The sequence below is a fragment of the Leiobunum rupestre genome, chromosome 2 (genome assembly GCF_980474605.1).
Source record: "Leiobunum rupestre chromosome 2, qqLeiRupe1.1.hap1, whole genome shotgun sequence".
Lineage (NCBI taxonomy): Eukaryota > Metazoa > Arthropoda > Arachnida > Opiliones > Sclerosomatidae > Leiobunum > Leiobunum rupestre.
Genome location: NC_143385.1, coordinates 24,738,636 through 24,762,410, shown reverse-complemented (window position 1 = coordinate 24,762,410; position 23,775 = coordinate 24,738,636). Strand labels below are relative to the sequence as shown.

Genomic DNA, 23,775 nt, shown 5'->3' with positions numbered 1-23,775 from the left:
TTCGAAACCCTTTTGAAATATCATTTTAGTGGTATTTATTCTAACCAAATCCCCTACTTGGAATTGCGGTTTAATTTTCAGTTTCTCGGCATAATACTTAGAGTAAATATTATTGTACACACGTAATACGTTATTTTCCGAAACGTCATTAGGGGCCATTTTAATTGAGCTATGGTAAGAGGAATTGTACGCTTCGACCAAGTCCTGTAAGACTTCCAAATATCTATTTGTGGAGTGATGGGTAAAATATCTATACATTTTTGTTTTAACGTTCTATTAAACCTTTCTACAATAGAGGTTTTTATCTCGTCATTTTCGGTACTAAAAAATTTAACTTTATTCTTTTTGAAATATCCTTGTACTTCTTTATTCCTAAATTCCGTGCCCTTATCCGATTGGAATTTATCAGGAAATCCGTCTTTTTTAAAAACAATTTTAATATTTTCCAAAACCTCTTTCCCCGATTTAGTTTTAAGAGGTAACCCCCACGCTTTTCTACTAAAACAGTCTATAATTGTTAAAATATATTTGTATCCGTCATTATCAGCCTCTAACGAACGCATATCGTTAATATCCACCTGGTATTGTTCCCTTATATTACTAATTACTATTTTATTTCGTTTAAACTTTTTATATTTTGGCCTATGCATCGTAAAAGCGTCGATTCCTCTTAACCATTTTTCTACAGTTTCCCTACTTAGACCGTGAGACTTTACAGACTGGAATAACCTTTCAGCGCCTCCGAAAGACGCCGGATGCTTCGGGTCAAAATATATTTTTTCTAAAATAGCTTCTCCCATACTTTCAACTTACGCGAGCGACTCCTTGTTTGTTTATACGAGTGATGAGAAGAATCAGACGTGGAGTGATCTCGGTCGAGGCTACGAGTGGAGCGGGGCTTATCTGTCCTGCGTGCGCGCGCTCTTTGAGGAACCGGATACTCGCGCTTCACATTTGGCTTAACGGGAAAACGTCGTTGTGGTACGTTCGGAGCTAGCGGGGAGGGAAAGCCTGGGATTGCCGGTGATGAGTTAAATTGGGTTAAATTGGAAATAAACGCGAAATATCCGATAGGTTTTGGGTAGGTTTTAGGATTTAAATACGCTTTGGCAATTTCGCTAATATTGGAACCTTTAATTGGTCGACCGTTTATTACGAGCTCCCCGTTTTCATCTCACCGTATTCTATCGGGTACAGTTTCCAACTGATCCACCATGTTTGGCGCTTTATGATAATATATCAAAGGTAAATCATCTATCCAGTCCCTACTTAGCGAGTCGAGCGCGGGGGAAATTTCGATTTCTTTAGGAGCCAAGGCCTGTTTACGTAGATTTTCGTGTCTCATTAAAGCTTGTTCGTATAAAATCCATTTCGAGGCGTCGTCTAAATCTTTCATATTTAATATTTGGTCCATCTTAACGTCTAATTCAGAGACTGTCAGAGCGAGGGGGTGCGGGAACGGGTCAGGCTTTAAAACGCCGCTAGGGACGAGAATCATTTTTCTGACGTGTTTCATTGTTTAATTCCGAATATAGAACCAAGAAGGGTTGAAACGACGGATAGAAGAAACGAGAAAAATCCGCCCCCAGACTTAACTAACAATTTCTTTTTACTTTTCCAAGCTACACGCTTACTGGCTAGTTCCCTAAGGGGTCCATTAACCTGGCCCGCCCTAATAAGCATAACTAAAATAACAAAGCCTATCAATACGCACCCATTATGCACCATTACGCACCGTTAATTTCAAATTTTGCACCGGGCCGTTTTGACGGAATTTAATTTTTTAAATGGGCGGGCCAGCTTAACGATAGCCCGCCCAATTTAGAATTTCCAAAAAAAACATAGCCTATTAATACGCACCCATTATGCACCATTACGCACCGTTTATTTTAAAATTTGCACCAGTGCCGTTTTGACGGAATTTAATTTTTTAAATGGGCGGGCCAGCATAACGATAGCCCGCCCAATTTAGAATTTCAAAAAAACAGCCTATCAATACGCACCCATTATGCACCATTACGCACCGTTAATTTCATATTTTGCACCAGTGCCGTTTTGACGAAATTTAATTTTTTAAATGGGCGGGCCAGCTTAACGATAGCCCTCCCAATTTAGAATTTCCAAAAAAAACAGCCTATCAATACGCACCCATTATGCAAAATTACGCACCGTTAATTTCAAATTTTGCACCAGTGCCATTTTGAAGGTAGTTAATTATTTAAATTAAATGGGAATTATTTAAATTGAGACCTCCGTAAGCACGGAGATTTAAGTTGTTGAAAGACGGTTTGAAATACCTTAGAATTAAAATTAAGCGACGTTATTGCAAATTTAGGTTATATGACAATCACAGCTATTCAAAAATATAACTTTTATGAATATCGGACTTCAATTGAGAAACGGTTTGAAGACTTTTAGGCGAAAATATAAAACTACGAAAATTGGAGGCCCGTAAATTACCGCGAATGCCATACTTAAAACTAATATTTACTAATGGAACCGAAGATATAAGTCCGCTGGATCCTAACCTAACCAAAAATAGTTTTTTTTAAAGTTATCGGACATAATTTTTAGTATGTTAGGCTCAGATTTCAAAATTATGAAGGGCGATCGGCATCGGCTACATTGTAAGTGAAACTAGTACAAACAAATCCTTAGGATTGTGTGTAAAAACCTAGGCGCAGTGTAATTTTGGGGCACTTATACCTGAAATTTCAAAAGTGGGGCCCTAAAATCGGTCCAAATGGGGGCCGTTAACAATCGTGCGCCTTATGGGAAAATCGCCACTGTGCTTAACAGAGCCGTTCGCTATTTTATGAGGAACTAAAGAGTTATAAATAGTAATCATCGGGAGCACAAGGTTGAAAACCCCTGATCTAGACTAACAATATGAACTTGAAAAGTTCATCTGACTCGTAAAACAGTGTAGTGCAAATTTCATAAATGGTGGTGCATAATGGTGCATAATGGGTGCAAATTGATGGGCTACTTTTTAGGCTGAAAATTTGAAATGGGCGGGCTTCATTAACTTGGCCCGCCCAATTTGGAATTCATATATCTCTGAACCCAGTGTGGTGGAAATTTCAAAAATGGTGGTGCATAATGGTGCATAATGGGTGCCAATTGATGGGCTACTTTTAAGGCTGAAAATTTGAAATGGGCGGGCTTCATTAACTTGGCCCGCCCGGATTTAAATTCATACATGTAGATCTCCGAAACCAATGTGCGGCAAATTTCATAAAAGATGGGGCTTAATGGTGCATAATGGGTTGGTTCGCCGATTTTTAAATATACGCCGGAAAACTAACCTGGCACAAAGCACCCGTGGTGCAACGTTACGCAGCACTTTCTTTATAATTTGCACCTTACCAGTTTCTGAGATATACGAAATGTGGATTTAAATCTATATTTTATAATTTAAGATTTTTCAATGAAGAATATTTCAAACTCATTTTTTGCTAGTTTAAATATTAAAAAATGTATCTGAGGAATAGGAACTTTATATTTCAATACGGGTGGAAATTTAAAAAATTAACTACTTCTGTATGTGGAATACTTTAACTACACCCTTACTAGTGTAATAGTATCTTTATTAGTCAAGTAATTACCTTTTGAACTACCGAACTAAATATCACTAATTTGATAAGAACAAAATTGTAATAAAATATGAAAAAGGTTTTAATTTAATAGAATAAAGATCGTTTAGTGCGTTTTTGTTACGCTTAAACTGGACGTTTTTTTCGTGGCTAGTTTAATAATATAATCTATTTAAGTTGTATAAAAAAAAGATGGACAATTGCAGTTTGATTTTCGCTACAGTCTTCTCTCTGGTTTTTCAGATCGTCATAAATCTCCCATTTGTCATTAGGTCGATGGGCATAGCAAACATAATGTCCAGTTGTACCAGTATTGCTGCCTCCACGATAAACATTGAGTCCCCTGATTTTAAACGAAGCTTCGCTAATGGAAATATGTTTCGGTACATCCTTGAGTTGTATGGCCATGTCATTCTCGCAATCGGTTCTACTTTGAGAATGGATTGTTTGTATAAAAAATTGCGATTGTGGTGCATCGTAATTAATCGTTCGTAATCCTGGGCAGTCCGTACATTCTCCCGAACGTTTTGACAATTTTATCCTCTAAAGAATGTATTTCTGAAGCGCTACATTCTAGTAACAAAATTTGCCTCTGACGTTCTCGGTTTCTTTGGGGGCATGCCTCTTCAGAGCAAGAATTATGTTCGAGGGAACTCGACTCGTCGTTTAAAAGCTTAATGGTAAGCGAAGCCACTGACTCTTCGAATTTTAGTCTAATAATATTAAATGCAAATGGCTACGCTTGAAATACTGTTTTAAGTATGAATGCTCTTTCTCTATATATGTGTGCCGTGATGCCCTTGTCAAACATTTTTCTTGAAAATTGTAAAAGAACGTTGTTAGAAATCTCTGTACGCTCTTTCATAACGTCACTATCACAATAGCTAACGCAAATTAACTGCGCTAGACTATCAAATGCACATGTGTGTGTTATAGAAAAAAGCTCCTTAATATTGACCGCTTGCAGGTCCGGTCTATTACTGTTTTTCAATAGCCCAATGGGGAGAGCTTTACCAGGGTTACTCCAATCGGTCCTCAAAACGTTTTGATGGGGTTCCAAGTATTAGGATCGAGGACGCTTTTTGGGGGGAGATTTTGCCTGGTTTCGCCAATTTTCTTTTTCAAATTTCTTCGTTAGCTCTTCTCTTTCTTTGTTGCGTTTTAATATGCATAATTTGCAAATTCTCACTTCCCCGTATCCTTCAGCATCGTCTTCTAGCGGATAGCTACAGCCTATTAAAGCGTGAACTGGCACATATTGGGGAAATTTGTACTTTAGAGAAAACAAGATTTAACAGTCATTTGAGTACACACAATCTCCAGGACATTGTAAATTATAACGTATGTTAAAGAAAATTTTATTCGAAATTCAATCACCCTGTACATAAACCGCAAAGAATATAAGAACGCTCTGCATAAAGCGCAAATGAAATCTTAACCACCGGGTACATAATTCGCGAAGAATATCTTAATCACCCATAACCCTCCTGGTGTAAAAAATAAATAAAGTGTAAGGCTAAATGGCTAATTAACTCACTTAAAATATTTTTTCCTACGCGACTGCAATCTAAAATAGATTTGGACCAGAATTAACTATTATTCTGGTTTTCGATCAAATCGGACTAAATTTAAAAACATGCATAGATTTAAAGCTGAAAATAGGAAAAAGCACTAAAGTGGGCTAAAGTGCCACTTCTCGGACCCCTATCCCCAAAATTATAAAAATCCCGCCGAGGATATAATAATACGGTTTGGGACAACTTGCGCAGTTTTCATTTGCGCACTTCCAACTTCCGCAGTTTCCATTTGCGCACTTCCAACTTCCGCAGTTTTCGTTTGCGCACGTTCCCAATTGCGCGTTTCCCATTTGCGGAATTGCTATTTGCACAGCTCCCCATTTTCGCAGTTTGTCATTTGCGCGCTTTTTCCCGATTGCGCAGTTTCCCGCTTGCGCGGTTTCCCCGTTAAAATGCTGCTAATGCCTTAGCACCACTTTTAAAATGGCTTCTGTCGTAGGACAATATACGTCCTCTGTAATAGAACACCTATATGAAAACGGTGCCTACGCGCCTGCGGCGCGTCCGGCTAACCTAACCGTTGCGCGCTTTGCGCGCTAGCCTTGATATAACTACCTCTATATTAAAACTATTTCGTTGAAATGGCCTCCAATATAGGACAGTAAGCGTCCTGTATTTCGTAGGAATGGCCACTGTCATAGGACAGTTACGTCCTATGTGAGAGGCCAATACCAAGATATTTCGTTAGAATGGCCTCTGTCGTAGAACACCTCCTATATGAAAACCTGCGCAAATGAAAAACCTGCGCAAATGATAAACCGCGCAAATGGAAAATATCTGCGCAAGTGGAAAACTGCGCTTACGGAAAAAGCGCAAATGAAAAACGCGCTAATGGAAAATTGCGGAAATGGGATACTGCGCAAATGAAAATTGCGCAAATGGAAAACCGCGAAATTGCATTTGCGGAAATGGGAACGGCGCTAATGGGAACTGCGCAATTGGCCCATTACCTAATAATACCTATCGATTGATATATCACTTGTCTTTGTACCGCTAACATACCGCGAACAATCATGCGAACACCGCCAGCAGCGGCGGCTACACAGCCGTGGAACTTAATACATACAATTCCCTAAGGACTGTGTGTAAAAACACGTTATAAAAAATCGTATAGTAAATATTACTTTGCAGTAAAAGCATTTGTGTGCTCCATTTTCGGGTGGGAAATTTCCTAAAGTGCAAGCTACACATGTATCCATTTCGATTTTAACTTTTTTTGGTAAAGGTAAATGTTTACCAAAGGAATCCATTCTACGAATATCAGCTGTACGGTCTTTGGGTTCCGTAGGGGTTTCGAGTGTCGAACGGATTTCGGCTGTTTTACCATTTTCAGGTGTCATTCTGTCTTCGAATACCGTACCGTCTTCAAGTGTCGTACCATCTTCGGGTGCCATACGGTTTTCTGCTGCCTTACCGTCTTTCAATGTAGTATGGGTCTTGTCTGTATCATAAGTTGACAATTATTTATTATGGGAAAGGAAACCAGCAACAATATGTTACGAACAGGGTTCCCAGCTATTACTATTTACATATGTTAATAATTCTTAAAAGTTAACACTCCACCATAGAGCTAATCCAGTAAACGATTTATTTATTACACTACAAATTCAGATTCGGTATATTTTACTTTTTTATACCTCTCTACGTAAGAAATTTCCATGAGAAATTGCCATAATTCGAATCTTTTAATTTTGTATATTTGTTTATCATATTTTTGAGAAAACTGAAAACCAGGGTACCCCCCCCCCCCCTTCGATACGCCGCCATTGGTCAAAAGTACAAAAAATAATTATAAAAAAAAAGTTAAGCGACTGTTTTTTCAGTTCAAAGAACTATTTTTTGTATAATATTTGTCCTTTTGTAAAAGTGGGGCTACAATTAAAGAAAAAATTAAATTAATAATCTATCGAAAGTCTCAGTGGCGTAAATATCGTCAAGCGGCCTGGGAAAATTTGAAAGCCTTTGACGCCCTTCTCCACAATCCCGAATTATTTTCAGAACACGTGCAGCACCAGGAGTTTCTAGGTGTAGACTAATGAATAATGTCTTTCAATTGTGGCTCCACCTATATATCTCTTAAAATTAAATTTGGCAAATATTATGTATAAACCGAAAATACTCTAATTTATTTTAAAATATTTTATTATAATTCAAGAACCTAAAAATTAACTTTGGGAACCCTCTTCGGGGGCCCCTCAAGTCTATTTGTGGGCCCCTCAGTGGCTTTAGCCTATCTCACTTACCCCTAACGCCTCCAATGTCTTAAAGTCTACCTGCACTGTCTCCTATTTTTCACGATGCATCTCCTTATAGCACCTTCATTTTCTGTTTTTGTGGGTATGACTTAGTTTATAACATCTTTGACGTCACAGATGTTAGTTAAAGGGCACCACCGGCGTTGGAATTTCGTCAGTTTCCCGCGCCAATTGCGGACATAGGGAAAGCTACGACACGTCGTCTGCTACCTGATTATTTGGGTGAATTTTTCAAACACCAGTGGGGCCCTTTAAATTGGCGGCCTGGAATGTAACTCAGATTTATCTTATGAACCTATTTAGGCTACCGCAGCGCTAACCGTGAAAATATATTCCCTAGTCGAAATTTTTGTTTATACAGAATGGCGTAGATGGATTAAAAATAGTTTCACACTTTGTTATTTTGAATCATGATAAGTTAATCGGTGCCCTCTATTTTGTCATGTTTTTCTGGCTTGAAAGTAGCTCATCAATTGGCACCCATTATGCACCATTATGCACCACCATTTTTGAAATTTGCACCACACTGGGTTCAGAGATATATGAATTTCAAATTAGGCGGGCCAAGTTAATGAAGCCCGCCCATTTCAAATTTTCAGCCTTAAAAGTAGCCCATCAATTGGCACCCATTATGCACTATTATGCACCACCATTTTTGAAATTTGCCCCACCCTGGTTCCCCGAGACTTACATGTATGAATTTAAATCCGGGTGGGCCAAGTTAATAGGGCCCGCCCATTTCAAATTTTAAGGCTTGAAAGTAGCTCATCAATTTGCACCCATTATGCACCATTAAGACTCACCATTTATGAAATTTGCACTACACTGTTTTACGAGTCAGATCAACTTTTCAAGTTCATATTGTTAGTCTAGATCAGGGGTTTTCAACTTTGTGCTCCCGATGATTACTATTTATAACTCTTTAGTTCCTCATAAAATAGCGAACGGCTCTGTTAAGCACAGTGGCGATTTTCCCATTAGGCGCACGATTGTTAACGGCCCCCATTTGGACCGATTTTAGGGCCCCACTTTTGAAATTTCAGGTATAAGTGCCCCAAAATTACACTGCGCCTAGGTTTTTACACACAATCCTAAGGATTTGTTTGTACTAGTTTCACTTACAATGTAGCCGATGCCGATGCCGATGCCGATGCCGCCGTGTCGGACAATTAGCTTAAAGGGATAGGGAGGTAAATGTTAACTCGTTCGAATGTACACATACCGGCATCGATCGCCCTTCATAATTTTGAAATCTGAGCCTAACATACTGAAAATTATGTCCGATAACTTAAAAAAACTATTTTTGGTTAGGTTAGGATCCAGTGGACTTATATCTTCGGTTCCATTAGTAAATATTAGTTTTAAGTATGGCATTCGCGGTAATTTACGGGTCTCCAATTTTCGTAGTTTTATATTTTCGCCTAAAATTCTTCAAACCGTTTCTCAATTGAAGTCCGATATTCATAAAAGTTATATTTTTGAATAGCTGTGATTGTCATATAACCTAAATTTGCAATAACGTCGCTTAATTTTAATTCTAAGGTATTTCAAACCGTCTTCCAACAACGTAAATCTCCGTCCTTACGGAGGTCTCAATTTAAATAATTCCCATTTAATTTAAATAATTAACTACCTTCAAAATGGCACTGGTGCAAAATTTGAAATTAACGGTGCGTAATGGAGTACTTCTCTTGGTCGGTGGTGATTGTTTATTGTCGGAGTCGTGGACCCGTTTATTATTGCTATTTATTCGAGAACGAGTAGTTTTTTCGGCAGAATCTTTACGGTCGGTCTTTAAAGGTTGCATATAACATAAATGACCTGCGGGGTTAAACTCACTAAACGAAAGGCAATAGGTCTCTTTGCAAACGTGTACTGTCTCACGCTTAAACATACTGACATATTTCCCGCAAAGATTACAAACGTAAATTTTATTACATAAGGGCTCGGGTCCTGATAAATGATAATCGTAACAAATTTGATTAGGGAAAACTCTTAAACATGTTTGGCAGGTTATCTTATCTACGTACTTCCTGCAATCTTGTTTTCTACGACAAGCGTTACAGAAAAGAGAGCATTTATGTTCCGTGAGATTATTATATCCTTTCAAAATTATTCGCAAAAGTAATTAAACGCGAAAAGGGGTTTAAGGTTAGTAATTACGTTGAAATGTGTGTCAATATTTAGAAGATAAAGACGTTTGCGGATAGGCCCTTCTAGTTCCCTCTCTTCTTCGACGTCGACGAAAATAACTAAGGGTACAGGATCGCGTAATCGAAAAACGATAATACTGTATTCGGGCAAGATTTCTTGGAACCGAGTTAAAGCGTCCGGACCAGCGCATTCTTCGTCTGTTAATGCAGAATATGCCAAAAGGGTCCTAGCTTCGCGGGTCTGTAATTGCGTTTCAATATTTTTTTCCTCTACACTGTCTTATAGTAGTATATTTTCTTTTAAGTTCTCCATCATTTTTATTATCCATGTATTCCCTATGAGCTATGGCTACTACAAGAGCGCGTGCTAAACAAATTTTATCCTGGTTATTTATCGTTATCGTGCATTGTTTATAAAAAGAAAACTCTTTTTCGAGGGAAATCCCTAACCTAACTGATCTAGTTCCTCCATGGGGTAATCTGACTCGGTTAAACGTAACCGTAACTATTCCTTCAAAAAAACTACTATCGTTCTCGGATCTATAGCTTTTTTCATCGATATACGTCATCAACCATTGCAAGTCTAATTGGTCCCGAAGCCGGAAACTGACGTTAATTTGAAAGCCGGGGTTAGTGACGTTCACGAATGAAACCTAAACCATATCTGAAGGCAAACAGTCTTCCAATAGGGTTTCCATCAATATATAAATACCATTTATAATACCTGCTACTACTAGCCGTACGAGCAGCTAACAACGCTTTAGCTTCCTCGAACATTTCGGCTGCCCTTGCGGCTGCGGCGACAAGTTCCTCCGCGGCCCGTCGGGCAACTTGTACGTTCTCAGCTAAGCGCTGAATGCTGTCCGTACTGGTAGGCGACATGATAAAATTATCTTCCAAAGATAAAGAGTGGCACGTGTCATCTGATTCTAGAAAGGGTGATGGAGCATCCATAGGCGTATACGAAGGCGAATTACGTACTTCGTCAGGTGGGATAGAACTAGGTCTTAAAAGGGGTAAAGGTAAAGGTAAATTCGCGATAGGTAGCGTACTGATTTGACGGGTTAGTTGATTTTCGCTAAGATAATCTCGTACCATTGTCATTTCTTTTAAACGTTCCAATTGCGAATCAGTTACTGTAGCTAAGGGACGGGTACGGTCTTGGGTATCAGGTAAATCTATTTCCATTTCTGGAGAATCGGGTTAAGTAATTATGGGTACTTCAGGGGTCTCGTTATCAGTTATATCAATAATTTCCGGGGAGTCGATTAAAATAATTTCCGGGGAGTCGATTAAAATAATTTCCGGGGTGTCAACTAAAATAACTTCGGGGTATTGTAAACCTTTCATTTTAAAGCCAATTTACTTTGAAAATGAAACCTAATTCTAAAAATTATGAAAAATATATCAAAATAAACTTACGTAGAGAGAGCGCTTCAAAATCGTAGTACTAGACGCACAAAGAACAACAATAGAGTGACGTTCCCCGGTTCTTACACCCCCTTATATAGGGGCGAGGGGGAAGATAGTAAGCTTGTCTCTTATTCCCAAAGAACTTGTTCAATTCTCGAGAATATATTAGGGTTATGCTAAAATTTATACTTATTTACGAAAATATTCCATTTCACTTCACTTCCGATATGGACTCTGAAGTACAAACATCGGCCATAATCGCAGTCCTGAAACAACCTTCTAAATTATAGCCATAGTGATTATTTTAATTACTATTTTCTTATTTCAGTTCATTTTATGGTATTTTGAAAACGTTTCTACCGTAAAATTGTAACTTTTTTCACTGTAGTTCGCAAAATGGTATTAATAGTATACTAATTTAATGTAAATTTCTATTAATTGTATTGTTTTCTAGGATATGATTGCATCAAAAGCTCTCGAGAGGAATCTAAATTGTTTTTTTTTCTTTTTCAAGTGGGTTAATTATGTGACGTCAACAATGGGTTCCGTTTTAGAATTTAAACTGGGTAAATTATATGACGTCAATGGGAATTATTAGCTGCAGTTTCGAGTACGAGTGTCTAGAACTGTTATCACAGAGAGAGAGAGACAGCCAATAGAATTTGAGGGTTATTTATAGTTTAGAGCACGTGATGAATTATTCTCAACAAGATAGGAACTGATTAATCTCCCACGCGTCATTTCTCTCCGAGACGCTGAACTGAAAAAAAAAGTACACCCGCTTTGCTCCCTTCGTCTACCGTAAACATGGAAAAACGATCTTTTGGTAAGCATTCTTTTATTAATACTACTACTACTATTTCAATAGACCGAGGCTTATACCGTAGCCAAACGTCGGACCCAAGAAAGACGTATCAACATAAAAATCACGTTAGGAGGATCAGTGTACATTTCTTTTGGTTTCGACGGTTCCAAGTTACAAGTTCTTTTCTTCAAAAAATCGAACGAAAATATTCTGTTCCTGACATCCGAAGCTTTCAACAATCTACTCTCTCTTTGGAAAGAACTTTTTGAGGCAACGCAAACTGGAGAATCGACTATCACGGCAACAACGTATCCATCGTCGCCACGTCGAACACTATCAAATTGAACTCAGCCTACGGCCATGTTCTGGATCTGGGAGCTCGCGAAATCGGTGAGTTCCAAACAAAAATCGATTTTATTCGTTTCCAAATAGATCTTTTAAACGAGCATAAAAATGTAATCGAATGCATGTATTTAGCTATTGTTAAAAACCTTAAAAAAATTCACGAATTACTATATGGTAAACCTTTCGAGGGTTTATTTTTGTACCCCGATCAATTTAATTCGTACCATAAAGTAAAATCTTATTTTGGTTGTTTTAAATCACCCTCGGAAGTACTACAAGATTTTACTAATTTACTCGTAGATAATCAATTAACCTGTAAACTTAGCTACTTTAATTTATTTTCATTGTGTAATGTACAAGATAAAAAAATTTAAATGTAAATAACTTGTTATTATTGATCCTATTCTTGATATTAGAAGCGATTACAATTGCGGGAGGGTGGAAAGGGTGAAAGGAGCCAGTGAATGGGGGAAAAGAGCTTTGTCCTTCCGGTGAATGAGACAATGGGTGTAGCAACGGGGGAAAGCAGCTGGTGAACGAGAGAGATAAAGTATCCAGTGAATGGGGATGGGGGAAAGCAGCTGGTGAACGAGAGAGAGAGAGCATCCAGTGAACGGAGATGGGGGAAAGGAGCTGGTGAACGATAAGGATGAATGGGGGAGCCACGGGGGAAAGGAGCTGGTGAACGAGAAGGATCCAGTGAACGGCGGGAGCCAGGGGGAAAGCAACAGCTTTGTGTCCTTCCGGTGAATGAGAATGAAATTCATACCTTTCTCTCATATGAAACCCCAGGTGTTGCTGAGTGCTTTTACGCTGCGTTTTTCTGGTGTTGGATAAGAACAAATGTGCCGTTTGATGTCCTTTCAGATCTCCGACTGGGCACCGTTCCACTATTTCTTGTAGGGTTTTATAAAGTAGGGAGTAAGCTAGACATACGTGATACCGCTATAAGATTAATGTAAGAGAGTGATATAAGGCTTTTGCCTTGTCACTCCCGATATGAGACTGTGCTCATAACGAAACACTCTTCAGCGTGATGGAAAACACAAGTATCTTTAACCCGTTCTGGTTATTTAGAAGTTTTAGCTATATTAAAAAATTCCGCTTACAACAGAGGCCACTTCGGGACGATGAGTGTAATTTTATATTTAACTTTAAATTAAATAAACAATTATGTTATAATAAGTGAGTTACATTTTCAGAAAGCCCATCCTTTAAATAATAACAGAATTGGGAAGAATTTCACGTTTTAATCCCACAAGTCAATTTAAAGCTATCTCTTCCATCGACAAACCAGAATCAAATAAGCTAAAAAAACAAAGAGAAGTAACTCTACGAGGATTAATATGACAGTATTTAATTGTCGATGAATTATTGCTATTTAGGGTATATCCATTTAAAAATCGTTTTTCGATTATAGGTATAAATCTGACGAATATTAAACTGTTAAGGATTTGGCTTTGGTTACCTTGCATTTTCGCTTTCTTTTTGCTAACGTCAATTTACAAGAATGAAATTTTATCAAAACTCTACATGCCAAAGACGATGACTTATATCGATTATCTCAAAGATGTTACAGATCAATTAGACCTGAAACTCTATAATGCATCCGACACTAGCATTAGCAACTACCTCATGGTAAGTCAAATAACCTCGAAAATAATATTAACATTTGTCGATAGCCGTAAAAGAGATGTGAGACGGTATATTTTCCTGTAATGGTAAAATTACGCTAAATTAACCGAGTGGTTTTATCGGTAAATTTACCAATAATTTTCATAAAGCAAAAAACACCCAAAAATAGGTTGTTAAACTTCAAATAAAAAAAGAAACAATGACATTTTACATTGGACCAGAAAACCAAATCATTTTCCTGTTAAAGACTCTGAATTCCCAGCACTGTGATTATAATTTCCATACATTTAAATGTATTTCTAAGGGGGTTATCTAGGAGGTTCCTCTAAGTTTTTTAGCAACCTTAGGCTATGGTAAACTAATGAGCAAAATGCGTTGTAAAATCTGTTAGATAAACTCAGAAATCTATATTGAATATCCAACTTAAATTTAATCTTTAAAATAGAATGCTCTTCTATGTTAATTATTAAATTTAATGTTTATTGCGTAGCCTTTCATTTTCCAATTTATTTAACACACTAGCTGTAAAATCTATTTTGATCTTTTATCCAACCTAAGAAACTAAAGATCTGTCAAAAGGTTAATTCCAATCTGTTTTATTTAAAAATGTATACATTTCTTTTCACCATTTCGGTCAATAACAAGGATGTATTCTTCAATTCCTTTATATTTTTTAGTTTTTAAAAAATTGATATTTTATTTATTTTTTTATGTTTTAGATTTAATATTTAACTTCCGACGCCCTCTAGAAAGCCACCGCTGACCACCTTGCGTACGAGCTCGTAGCATTTCGCTAGTGGGTTCGGAAACTTAATTCAATTCGTGGCCAATGCAATGAAAGTTAGATTACGCTATTATTTCCAGAAAATTATAAATTTTGACGTTTCGTTGAAACATTTCGAGACTAACTTAATATGGTTGGGTGTAAAAATAAGAATTTAAAAATATTAACCTTAAATATTAGTCAGGTAAGATCACAATGCCATTATTAAAAATATTAAGAGTTAGTTTAAAATTTTATTAATTAAATATTAGTTTGACTATGTATTGGCTTTCTTTTATCTATTCTTGCTTGAAATATTTAGTTTCTTTTTGTTCTAAGAATTTGCGTTACCGGTCTTGCCAACACACTAAGGTATGATTATGTAATAGATGCGTTTAACAGGCAAAATACCTTTACAAAAGTTTGCACAAGTTTTAAACCAATTTTGCACTAGTTATTCCGTCACAGGCTAAAAATAAGAAATGTCTTTGCCAAACCAACTTTCAATTGAATTTACTTTTTCTTTTTCTTTATAAAAATGTATAAACACGTATTTGTGCTTGCTGTTTTGCAGTCATCGGAAGGAACTGAACAACGCGCAATCAGAAAACAACTTCTGGCTCATGGCGGACCAACTAAATCAATCGATGTTGATATTACCAAATACATGAACCAATTAATGTCTGGGAATGGAATTTTATTTCTTGACGTCTACTCTTCTTTATTCGCCCTTAATGCCTTCGGATTTTGCCAAGAACCGCCAATTCATTTTCACGTATCGAAAAAAATCGTACTCTCAGAATATTACAATTTCGCCTTTAGAAGAGACTTCGATCGAGCCATTGCCCAGCAACTGTCTGATACGTGAGAAAACTCAATCACATTTTCTAGACAATAGAAGCTAAAATGATCGATCTACAGCAAAGCCGATTCCTTTCAAAATCTTTAATATACAAAGTGCACCTGTCCAGCTACCTCTAAAATATTTGTAGAAAATATCTAATATTTATCTCTGTTTGCTTTGGCGATTTAGGACGGAACAAAAGTATACGATAGGCTTTGTTAAGTAGGATATTCACGGACCGAGGAAGCATTCTACAAATAATTGCTTAAAATACATATAAGCCACGTTAATAACTCAATTATCGAATAAAATAAGACTAACTGAAGTGTTTTAAAGTTAGCAGTATAAAGTTTGAAAAATAGCCGCTATTAAGAAAAATTTTGTTTTTGAGGTACTAGATGTAGTTGTTAATTTCGACTGCCCTTTAAAAAGGTTATTTCAGGAATCCATACCTCTACTTGGAATGCTTATCGCTGCATATTTCCGTCTCGATGTGGCTGACGGTTTTTTGACAACACTATATAAACTTAACAAACAATTTCGTTAGAGGAGAGTGCGCGCTGAGAGGGTATTTGCTCTCGTAGGTGGGGGAAACGACAGGATAAGCATTACATGTAGAGGTATGCTTATCAGGTTACTTACACACTGGTCCTTGCTAGCGCCATCAACCAGTCTTATTTCGTAATTTTATATAAATTTTTCTTCTTCTATTAGAAACTATTTTACATTTTATTAACAAAAACCAGTTAAAACTAGCTTTATTCAATGAAGTTATGAAATACGTAACTGCTTCTTTTTCAAAAGCCAATATCTAAACCGTATTCAAAAGCACATAGGTCAGCGGTTCCCAAAAGGTATTCCGCGGAACCCCAGCACGGAACCCTGGGGTTCTGTGGAAGGGTCACAGGGTTTCTGAGAATTCGCAGCGGGGTCATCTTTGTTTGCGTCAAGAGTCTTTTAAGATAAGAAGAAAAATAGTAGCGGTTCCGCCAGAGTTAGGTGGATAATTTAGGGTTTTATTGCCAACAAATTGGTAACCGCTGACCGGCAGTTGTTCGTACGACAAGAGATCTTGCCACTTAATGTATAATTACATTTCTATAAAAAGACCAAAAACATCTCGATGGCGGGACCGTTAAAATCTAACAATATTGAAACGTTTTATATTCAAAGCCTTGTTTTATTTTTAAAATAAAATACTTGATACCCGAGTGAAATGTATAACAGCCATGTCTGACGGCATGGTTATAAGTTACTCTATAAAAGAGTTCCTTGGGTCTGTCTCCGTATCAAGTGAACAAGGCGTTCGACAATGAAAATTGTGAAAAAAGTATTTTCTTCAACAATTGTTTCCAATAGCAGATCATCAGCCAACTAATACTGTGAAAAACATTTCAAACACGGACAATTAAAAGAAACGCCTACTTACTTCAAAAATAATATGTTCAAGAATAATACTCATATCGATTTAATATAATAATATTATTACAATTGATGATCAAACTAATTTTTACCATATGAAATTAACAAATTCACCGTGTTTAATTTCGAAACTAACAAAATTATCAGATATGGATTATTAACTGATAAAATCTGTAGTCCTTTCAATGTCGGCTCTTTCACTTCCGAAATTTTTGACAAACTGCCTTATGCTTACACATTTTTCTTAAAAAACGTGTCTTCCAAGAACAAGCCATTTTTCAATCAAATTTCCTGTACTATAGTTATAAACTACACAGGAAAACCACGTCATTATTTACAAGTCTTATAAATTTAATGTGGAAACATTCTAAACGGATAAAAGCTTAACGGTTGTTTAACAAAATCTTGTCTTATTCAAAAATCAACAAAATCTTCAGCAAAAGAAAAAAAAAACATTAAAAACGAATGCATTGGTTTGGTTATAAAATGTTTATTGCGCTTCACTTTAGAGCCTATTAAGTCCAGTATGAAATATCAATGCGATCAATACCACAGATCAATATTACCCAAGTTTTAGGTTATATAAAATTTTAAGGTCAAGATTAATTATTATCTCTTTTACTAGTCTAATAACCAATAAAAAATGAATAAAAATGTAACACTAAAGCATTTTTTTCTGAAGCCTATACATGTTTAGGTTTAAAAAGAGTTACAGCTGCAAGGTGATTAAACAACGCTTAGATTCCAATCGTGTTTTTACTGTGTCTTTCCTTTTACAAAATTCGTAAGCAAAAGTGGATTTACAAATATTCCTGTAGGCAATTTTTGCATAACGTTTAATTTCGGATGGGGTGAAATAGAAAATAAAATTAAAATAAGTCTATCTAAAGCACAAAAGCTGAGTACCATTGTCTACGACACTGTTGATTAGACCCTCGAACCAACTGCTAACAATTTCGCAAAAACAATTTTCCTGATCTCTAAGTCGTTAGAAAAAATTCCGAGCACTTTAACTACAATTTCGTCAAATTATTAGCAGGAATCTGGTTTTTAGTTAGCAAATTCAAACATTTTTTGTTTCTTAAAAAGTTGTTGCTACTTAAATACCCCATTGCTAATCTGCATTAATCAAAACATAAGCATGTAACAGAAAATAAATTAACCGAAAATCGCCGGGTTTGATATGAAAAGTAATATATAAATATATACCCACGAGCGCACAACATTTGTCAAAGAAAGTTAATTTTAGCAGAAAATAATTCAGAATTTATAAATTACTTACAGGAAAACTTAAAATAGGGGGGGGGTAGTTTGCTTAAACGTAAATATTATTTAGTTGAGTTACTTAAACGACGTATTTTCCTTTGTGATTTATTAACATGAGTAAATATGGTTTTTATAATACGTTTGAATTTGTTATTGGTAAATTTCAGATCTTTAAGATATTTCGAAGGAGCCGTCTTCAAGAACGACATTGCTCGTCAAACCGAACAAAACCTGAAGTGCAGTCTAACGGCCAGACCAATGAAGCAAAGGCAACTGACCATTCTTTCACTTAAGTAAATGTATTTGCCAATGACCGTTCTCGTGTGCGGATTAACAGTATCAGCAATTGCACATGTATTTGAAAAGATACGAAATATTTCCAAGTTTTAAAAAACAAGTCGTCGTTAGTGATTTCAATAATTGCACATCTTAAAAATAAACTTAAAAATAACTATTTCAGAAAATAATATATGCATAAACTTACAATGTAAAGGTTCCATTACCATTGTGTTGCGAATGATTCCGAAGAAATGGGCATTCCATAATTGAGGTTAATAACTGGTAATGAACATTCCTAAATAATTGTTATTGACGGAAAATACATAAATGAGAATATCCCCGGGCCTACTTAACCTTTGATATTTAGCTCAGCCCTTCCGGAGGAATCATCAGAAGCAATTTTGTGATAGTATGCATAAAGGTTTAAAAAAAACCATTTCCCTCTATCAAGTCATTTCCATATTGCAAAAAGCAAGAAAACGACCACTAAAAGATGACTATATTCCTAAATGTTTCAAATATTTAACTGGCATTCAATCAAGATTTAAATTGAAAACAGTAGAAATTATTATGAATTTTCTTAACTTTAAATGATGATTCGCATTTTATGCTTTTAGGTTCTAGCTCACGACTAAATTTTCTGAGGGATAATTATTTCCTAATATGTCTAATAATTAACCATTCCTTAAACCATTTGTATACAACTTTTTCACAGTAGTCTTTTACCTTCTTTCGTTATTTCACTTGAAAAATGTCTCTAGAGAACGTTTTTGAAAATTAATCGTATTTTAACGGGATACGTACATTCTCAAATAAATTAACGATATCTTTAATCTTTGGAATGAACAAAAGCACCAAGTAACAATTCAAGAATATGAAATAGTACTCGAAGATAAAATTATGCAATCCACGTGGCATAATCATGAAAATAAGAGCCTCTGATTTATGCAAACGAAAACTTTCTGAAACCCAAAAAAAATGAAGAAAACCTCATTTCGATGTAACACTAGGGGCCAAGAAACGAATTATTTTCGAAAGTATTTGTATCGTATGCGTTATTGTGTTAAATACTTTATTGAATCCATGTTGCTGAATTATAGGGCAATTAAATATAATACGAAAGAAAAACCATTTAATGTAGAGATTACTCATTTAAATTTGTCTAAACGTTCTACGCTACCTCCATATATGTGCAAAATAGCTGCCCGAGTTAGTTTAACTTTAAGATTTAAAAGCTTTGCTCAGTTCCGAGAAATTAAGAACAACAGAAGAAATATGTTGTAATAATGTTAAGGGTTATCTGCAATAAAATAGTAAAAATGTGATGTATTTTACAGTTTTGACTATAATTTTTATTTTGGTTCTCGGTTCGGTCTATACTACTTTTCGGTTCCTGTTTTAAATTGTCTTGATTGATTTGGTTTCGGTTCCACTTACTCGGTTCTTTGTTAGGTTCCCGTCCATCAAGGAGTCGGAACCAAATCGAACCGCGGAAACCCTATCTTAGCTTCAAAGCTTAATTAGTGGACACGTTAAGCCTAATACATCCGTTTAAGATTTGGGCTAAAATACCGCTTTATATCCTATGGGGATCCAAAGAAAGATCTACCATCCAGAGGTATAAGGGCGGTTGACTTGACTGGTTAAGCCACAACTAAGAAAGCGAGAGTAGAATTTGCTTGAAAGAACCCTACAAACTCTGGCCAAATACCCTACGACCATCCGAAATTAGTTTAAAGCCTTTAGCCAGTGAAATAAGAAACTGCACCAAAGCAATTAACCTGACCGATAATTTCTGAGTTCAAAAATTAATTTACCTTAAAAACACAACCATCTGAACTAGGTGTTACAAATTACCTCCTTTTTTCTTTGAGTTACTATTAACAGTATAATAACTGGTCCAATTAGCACGTACAAAATGCAACGTAGAGAGATTCTGTATATAAAATCCGTACAAGCAGAAAACAATGGACTCGAAATAAGGCCATAAAGAAATAACGAAAAACCCCATTCAAAGTCAAGATAAGGCAACTTTCATTCAAACTTAGATAAATCAGGCATAACAATTATATCCAACACCCTGTAACTGATAAAGATTCCAGTAGACCTGGGTTCGTGCCAATGTATACTTATGGCTCGTGAACTATAAATAACTCAGAAATACAATGGAGTGACTAGGAATTAAAGTTTTTAATGTTTTATCTTTAAACATCTGAATAATACAAACAGTTAGGCCTAAAGCCTCTTCAATAACAATAGGTTAAGCCACATAAATTAAGTTTAAAGGTTTATTTTATTAATTAATATTTTATGTTAAGGCCGAGAGGAAAAACTAAACTTACCAATGCATTAAGAGCCATGATGACCGATCGAACCGATCCGATAAAGGCCCCCAGTGAAAACTGTATAACTAGACGGCAAACGGCTAAACAATATACAGGTCGAAATAAAGATACCATAAACTAAATAGAGTGTTGTTCCGGGAAGGAGCAACTACATTGGAATCGCTTTTTAGTTTCAACCACGGAGGCTTCGCTATACCGGCTAGCCCTCTCTGTCGCCCTTCTCTCTCTCTTCTATCTGCTTCCGATATATATATTTGCCCTCTATTTGATATCAAGTTTAACCCATTTAGTAAATAGTAGTGATAATACAGCCTTATGTCCGGCTCTCCGGGTCGTCTGCTTGACTGCCGCGTGTATTAACATAAAGATCATAAGGAAGTAAGGTTTATTTTTTAACAATAAGAAATAAATGGCAATAATAACAACATTTATCTCAGCATCATATAGCAGAAAGTAGGAGTAGGGTGTAACAGGTTTTCAAGTGGGTAAGGCTTATTACCACACTTACATAAGGTCTAACGATGCTGAAAACTAAGATTGGAAATTGCCGTCTGTTACAACCCCAAGAAACATAACAATATTTACAAGCCTTGCCCAAGTTATCTATCGGTGAATAAGTTTCACCGTCTGCCAATTTAGAGAATGGTTAATTGGGTCGCCTTCCATAAAAACTTGATGAGGTTAACGGTAAAAGTGAGTGTAGGGAGGTGTTGACTCGCGTGGCATAAAGGGCCTGAGACCATCCTCCTACGCATTGTAACCTGGCCACCGGAATTAATTAAAGTCGCTTGATGGCTTAGGTCTAAGGTGGTGCCTTGGGTGATTAGCCTAGCTGATTATTATTATTATGTATTATAATTAAATTAACCTGAACAGTGATCAAGGATTGCGGCACATGCCAAAAAGAAAAGGCAAGATAAGTAATATGCCAACCACACCCTTACTCAAAGATTATCTTTAACTGGAATAGACTTTGCCAAAGTTGAAAACCTCGAGCAAAACATCGACATATGTCTAACCAACTTCACACTTGGAACTTGTCCCATCGCTTAGTTACTTAAATTTCTTACTAGCATTCAGGATATTATAGCTAGCTTTGGTTAACCGAAAATTTTAAACACCGTCAATGCTAAAACTTTCAAATGGGGAAATTCGAATCAAAGATCAATTCAACATTTTTTTCGGGAACCGAGGAAATATATGAAAATTCGTAATAGAACGAGCGGTTTGGTGTAGCTAAACACTTCTTAAAAATATTAAGAGTCGGGCTTTAATAAATTACACAAAATTAGGTACTACCTTAAATTACGCGGAAAACTTAGTAAACATTGTTTGTGAGTAACAAGAACTACAACCTCATAAATTTCTACGCATAACCGGGTTTGTGTAAAAATGATGTTATGTAAAATAACGCGTAAACGTGAGTTTACTCTTCAAACCAATTAATAAAAATAATCGTAAATTTATAAAATACTCAACTATTAAGATATATAATTGAAAACCCTAAATGTATATCTATAGTATTTTTCAAAATTATATGCAAACCGTCCCTTTGGCATATCCTTCCCCTTGCCATAAAGCTGGAAGGGTTGATTTCAGACATTCTTTTCAGATTTTAAAAAACTATTTAAATAAATATTCGTTAAGTATTCTGTAGTTTTTGTCCCCCGGATGAAACGAAAAACAACCACCCTTAGCAATTCCCAAGACCTGCAACACTTAACAAGTTTTTAATTCTGGTAGATAGTGCATTACTGAGAGAATGAAAAAAGTTAAATCAGATGACGTTATAATGTAAGGGAAACAATTTTTTTGCAATAGCAATTTTATCCCACTAACGGTGAAAATTATAATTTGACATTTTGTAAATAAAATAATTTAAATAAAACTTAGGTTTCTCACACGATTTTGTTTTTCATACTTTGAAGAGTAAAATTTTACTACTACCCCTTAAAACGGTTTTCCTAATTTGGGTTCTTGTGTTCGTGCAGTAGCCTACCTCTTAGGCATTTTAGGCCTTTTAGGCCTTTTTAGGTCAAACTTTCAATAACTCTAGTGCTTCTCCAATTCGTCACAGAGAATTGCGACCAAGACAGTCATACATCATTACTCAACCCTTATAACACCTCAAATTTACTGTACTGATTTCTGAACCACCCTGTATAAATCGTGGAAAAGGGAAGACATTTTGTTGAGACACGATTCGAATATTGGCGAATTTAAATCTGGGGGCCATTAGTTTAGAGAGCTTTGTCCCAATAAAACCCTTTCATTTAAACAATATATATATATTAAGATAGATCTTAATTTTAACCTCAACATGTTTTTTTAATAAACTTGATTTTAGTGAAGTAAACCAGGAAGATTTAAAGAGTGAATTTAAACGAGGTGTCTTTGATAGTACAAGTGCCATCAGGCATCTCCAATAGTAGAAGTACAATGAGTGTCTTATTATACCAGTTTTAAAAGTCGTAAGGAATCTTCGACGGTGTTATTACTAACGGTTGGTAGAAGCACCATCGTGTGTCTTCACGCGAACACTTATGCCGTTTCTTAAACACAACCCAAGTCGGGCCGTTAACGTTCTAATTATTGGAAGTAACTGCATCTTTATCACTTAAAGACGATCATATTTGTTTATATTGTAGCCCCTAACCAAATATAAAAGGAAATTAAATATTTTATTGGGGATTCCCACATTATCACCAGTGGAAAAATATACATTTAATTTCATTAAAAACCTTTTGAGAAAAAGCAATATCAGATAAATTTAGTCCTTTTTTTCAGAGTATTTTAGTCAAAATAAATATATAATTTATTCTTAAAAACCACCAAATTTCTTTAAAAACCAGTTTATATGCAAAAATATTTGTGATTTTTTTTTATTTTTTAGGTCACTATATGAGAATTAATGTTAAGTTAAATTATACATTAATTGTTCTAGAATGACTCAAAAATAAAAGCATTTTCATTTTGCAAAGAAGTTTCGCAGTGTAAATTTCGAATTCCGACCCCTCCCGGAACAATGTGTTAAATAAATCATTGCTTTATGCACTCGCTGAAAATTCAGAAATACT

The 23,775-nt window shown here is 35.9% G+C and overlaps 1 protein-coding gene across 3 annotated transcripts; it reads left to right on the top strand.

The window, feature by feature from the left end:
- The first annotated feature begins 11,400 nt into the window (after positions 1-11,400).
- LOC149956618 (uncharacterized) lies at positions 11,401-18,872 on the top strand. 3 transcript variants are annotated; one of them, XM_090164723.1, is made up of 5 exons: positions 11,401-11,795; positions 11,863-12,189; positions 13,565-13,782; positions 15,117-15,406; positions 18,242-18,872. In XM_090164723.1, exons 3-5 carry the CDS (start codon positions 13,678-13,680, stop codon positions 18,369-18,371), a joined length of 525 nt encoding a protein of 174 aa, XP_090020849.1. In that variant the 5' UTR covers positions 11,401-11,795; positions 11,863-12,189; positions 13,565-13,677; the 3' UTR covers positions 18,372-18,872. The 3 variants fall into 3 exon arrangements, with proteins under 3 accessions (XP_090020849.1, XP_090020847.1, XP_090020848.1); XM_090164721.1 differs by having other exon boundaries at positions 11,401-11,820; positions 11,882-12,189; XM_090164722.1 differs by having other exon boundaries at positions 11,401-11,820.
- The last annotated feature ends 4,903 nt before the right edge of the window (positions 18,873-23,775 follow it).

Bases quoted from the DNA above. Each gene is read 5' to 3' on its own strand.
- LOC149956618 (XM_090164723.1), top strand. From the start codon at position 13,678: ATGCCAAAGACGATGACTTATATCGATTATCTCAAAGATGTTACAGAT. The intron at 13,783-15,116 runs GTAAGTCAAATA...GCTGTTTTGCAG, and splicing joins GCATTAGCAACTACCTCATG to TCATCGGAAGGAACTGAACA. The intron at 15,407-18,241 runs GTGAGAAAACTC...GGTAAATTTCAG, and splicing joins GCCCAGCAACTGTCTGATAC to ATCTTTAAGATATTTCGAAG.